Source organism: Rhincodon typus, chromosome 46 (genome assembly GCF_021869965.1).
Source record: "Rhincodon typus isolate 14 chromosome 46, sRhiTyp1.1, whole genome shotgun sequence".
In the NCBI taxonomy this organism is placed as follows: domain Eukaryota; kingdom Metazoa; phylum Chordata; class Chondrichthyes; order Orectolobiformes; family Rhincodontidae; genus Rhincodon; species Rhincodon typus.
The window spans coordinates 10452238-10455449 of NC_063377.1; the positions used below are offsets into that span (position 1 = coordinate 10452238).

General features: G+C 52.3%; 1 protein-coding gene across 1 annotated transcript in view; it reads left to right on the forward strand.

The window, feature by feature from the left end:
- Positions 1 to 3212, forward strand: part of polr3c (polymerase (RNA) III (DNA directed) polypeptide C) — an 8639-nt gene that overhangs the window by 710 nt on the left and 4717 nt on the right. The window contains exons 2-5 of the mRNA XM_048620275.1: positions 414 to 518; positions 1145 to 1237; positions 2277 to 2357; positions 2735 to 2786. Coding sequence (XP_048476232.1) covers positions 414 to 518; positions 1145 to 1237; positions 2277 to 2357; positions 2735 to 2786 — 331 coding nt within the window. The remainder of the gene's footprint in view (positions 1 to 413; positions 519 to 1144; positions 1238 to 2276; positions 2358 to 2734; positions 2787 to 3212) is intronic.

A 3212-nucleotide genomic window follows, 5' to 3' on the forward strand; every position in this document is an offset into this window, starting at 1 on the left:
CTCTGTGATGATGCTGCTCCGTACCAGTGTCTCTCCGCACTGGGGCCGCTCTATGTGGTGCTCCTCCTTGTATAACCCCCTCCTCATTGGAGACTGCTGTGTGCTGGGCCCCCTACTCCGGCCAGGGTGCCCTCTCCCCACCCCCTTGGCCAGCCAGGATGCCCCTGCCCCTCTGCGCGCTGAGACTTCTCTCTGGGCCGGGGCCCTTGGTGTAAATTCTGCTCGGTTCCAGCTTCTCAACAGTGCAGCAAGCCTGGGGACAACGCGAAGCTGGAAATGTGCTGAGGAAGTATAGAGTATGGAGGTTTCTCACTCACTGTCTCATGGTTTGTCTTTATACTGGGTGGTGTAGACCAGGACCCTGCTACTGGCTGCTCTCTCACTGCCTGTTGTTTCGTCCTGCTTCCCCACAGCTCCCCCCAGATGATGGCATTTACTGGCAGGTGAATTTCGAGCGGTTTCACCAACACTTCCGGGATCAAGCGATCGTGGCTGCAGTCAACAGCAAACTCGACCAGGTTTGTGGGGAGAGAACTTCTCTCTGCGTTCGGGGCGGGGGGTTGGGTGGGGAAGCAATCTCGCTTTCATTGTTTGGTAGTGTGTGAGAGAGACTGTGGCTGTGTCAACTTATGGGGTTTTAAGGGGATCTGGGTGGGTGTGAGTGAGGAAGGTGGGAGGTGGATGGGGAAGGTTGGTGGGGCATGCACACTGATAGCTGATAACCATCTCCTCCCTATCGCTGTAACCTCTTCCAGCCCTCTACACCCCATCTCTATCTCTGTCACCTCCTGTAGCCCCTACACCCCTCCCTATCTCTGTCACCTCCTCCAGCCCCTACACCCTTCCCTATCTGTCACCTCCTCCAGCCCCGACACCCCCTCCCTATCTCTGTCACCTCTTCCAGCCCCCTACACCCCCTCCCTATCTGTCACCTCCTCCAGCCCCTACACCCCCTGTCTATCTCTGTCACCTCTTCCAGCCCCTACACTCCCTCCCTATCTCCATGTGTTCTCCATGTGCTGGGTCTTGTCAGGATATCAACTGCAGGAGCAGCGCAGTGAAGAATATCCCTGTTGGAGACGGCAATGCTGACTGGGGGATGAAGAGAGGGAATTAATTGCTGTTGTAATTTTACTCCTCGCAGACCAGCAGTGAGATTGTACGGACAATGCTGAGAATGAGCGAGGTGACCACATCCTCCAGCTCCTCCCACACACAACCACTCTCTTCCAATGAGGTAAGAAGCCTGACTCACGGCTGATGCCCATGGGACAGAGTGGCAGTCTCTCACACTCCTAACAGATGCTTCAGCGAATGTGGCCATCACTGATTGGGCCACTATTTGTTGCTCCTCCCTAGCTGTCCCTTGAGAAGTTGGTGATGAGCTGCTTTCATGAACCACTGCAGTCCATGTGCTGCAGGTAGAACCCACAATGCTTATAGGGAGGAAATTCAAAGATTTTGACCCAGCAACACTGAAGGAATGGTGATATGTTTCCAAGTCAGGATGGTGTGTGGCAGAGAACTTGCAGGGGGTGGTATTCCCATGTACCATGACCTTCCAGATGGGAGAGATTGAGAGTTTGGAAGGTACTGTCTAAGGAATCTTGGTGAATTTCTGCAGTACATCTTGTAGATGGTACACACTGCTGCTACTGAGTGTCAGTGTTTGAGGGAGTGGTTGTTTGCGGATGTGGTGCCAATCAAGCGGGCTCCTTTGCCCTGGATGGTGTCAGCCTTCTTGAATGTTGTTGGAGCTGCACCCATCCAGGCAAGTGGGGAGTATTCCATCACACTCCTGACATGTGCCTTGTAGATGGTGGGCAGGCTTTGGGGAGTCAGGAGGTGAGTTACTTGCTGCAGGATTCCTAATCTCTGACCTGCTCTTGTAGCCACTGTGTTTATGTGGTGAGTCCAGCTGAATTTCTGGTCAGTGGTAATTCCCATCCCTCACCTCATGTCACCAGGATGTTGATAGTAGGGGATTCAGTGATGGTAACACCATTGAGTGCCAAGGGCCAGTGGTTAGATTCTCGCTTTGGAGATGGTTATTGCCTGGTACTTGTGTGACACCACTGTTACTCACCAGGATTGTTGGAGGGTATGTAGAGCAGCTTGATGGTTGGGAAGAGTCCAGTGTGGTCAGATTTATTACTCTGTGTACATACCTACTGTCCCCATCGAACTCTCCCAGCCCAGCGACAGTACAAGGTTAGGTTCAGAGTACCCGTCTCACTGTGCTTATATTTTGAGGAATTTATTCTTTTGGCTGACAGATATTCCGGGCTTTTCCTCCTGGCTACAACCTGTCGAAACCGGTGCTGGACCAGTACCTGACCCTCCTCAGTGATGACCCGGTGAGTGTGTCAGTTCTCGAACTCCCCCTTTGGTGTTGGAGTGGGACCTGGGGGATTGAGGGGATGGAGGTGGGGAGCAGGAATGTTGGAATGTGACTGGGGTGGAAGGTTTTGGACAATGAAGAGGGTGTTGGTGGAGGAGAGGGTCATTGGTGTGTGACCTGAATGGGGGGGTGGAGAGGTGGTGTTGGAGTATGTCTGGGGTGGGCTGGGGCAAACGAGATTAGAGAGTGACCCCTATATTAGCCTCTTTACTCACACACCCCTGGGCTGTATGTGCTGGAGTTATCCTCTCACTCACTTCCTCTCCTACAATCTGAGTTTCTGTGGGAGCTTTTTGGATTGGTTCTAACAAAAGCATTTTGCCTGTGTTTCAGATGGAGTTTGTCGGTAAATCAGGCGATAGTGGCGGTGGGATGTTTGTCATTAGTATCCTTTTGGGTGATGTGTAGCTCCCTCTCTTCACAATGAACACACAGACAGCTTCTTGCAAACCTCACATGCAGTCAACTTATCATACGTCAGGCATGGTTGGAATTCCTGAATTTCTAAACCACCAAAAATAACATCCAAGAAGACGTACAGATATCTCCCTGAGAGAGAGAGGAAACCAAGAGACACCAGTCAGTGTACAGGTATCTCTCTGAGAGAGAGAGGGGCCTGAGAGACACCAGTCGGGGTACAGGTATCTCTCTGAGAGAGAGAGAGGTGGGACTGAGAGACACCAGTCGGGGTACAGATATCTCCCTGAGAGAGAGAGGGGGGCCTGACAGACACATTCAGTGTACAGATATCTCCCTGAGAGAGAGGGGCCTGACAGACACAGTCAGTGTACAGATATCTCCCTGAGAGAGA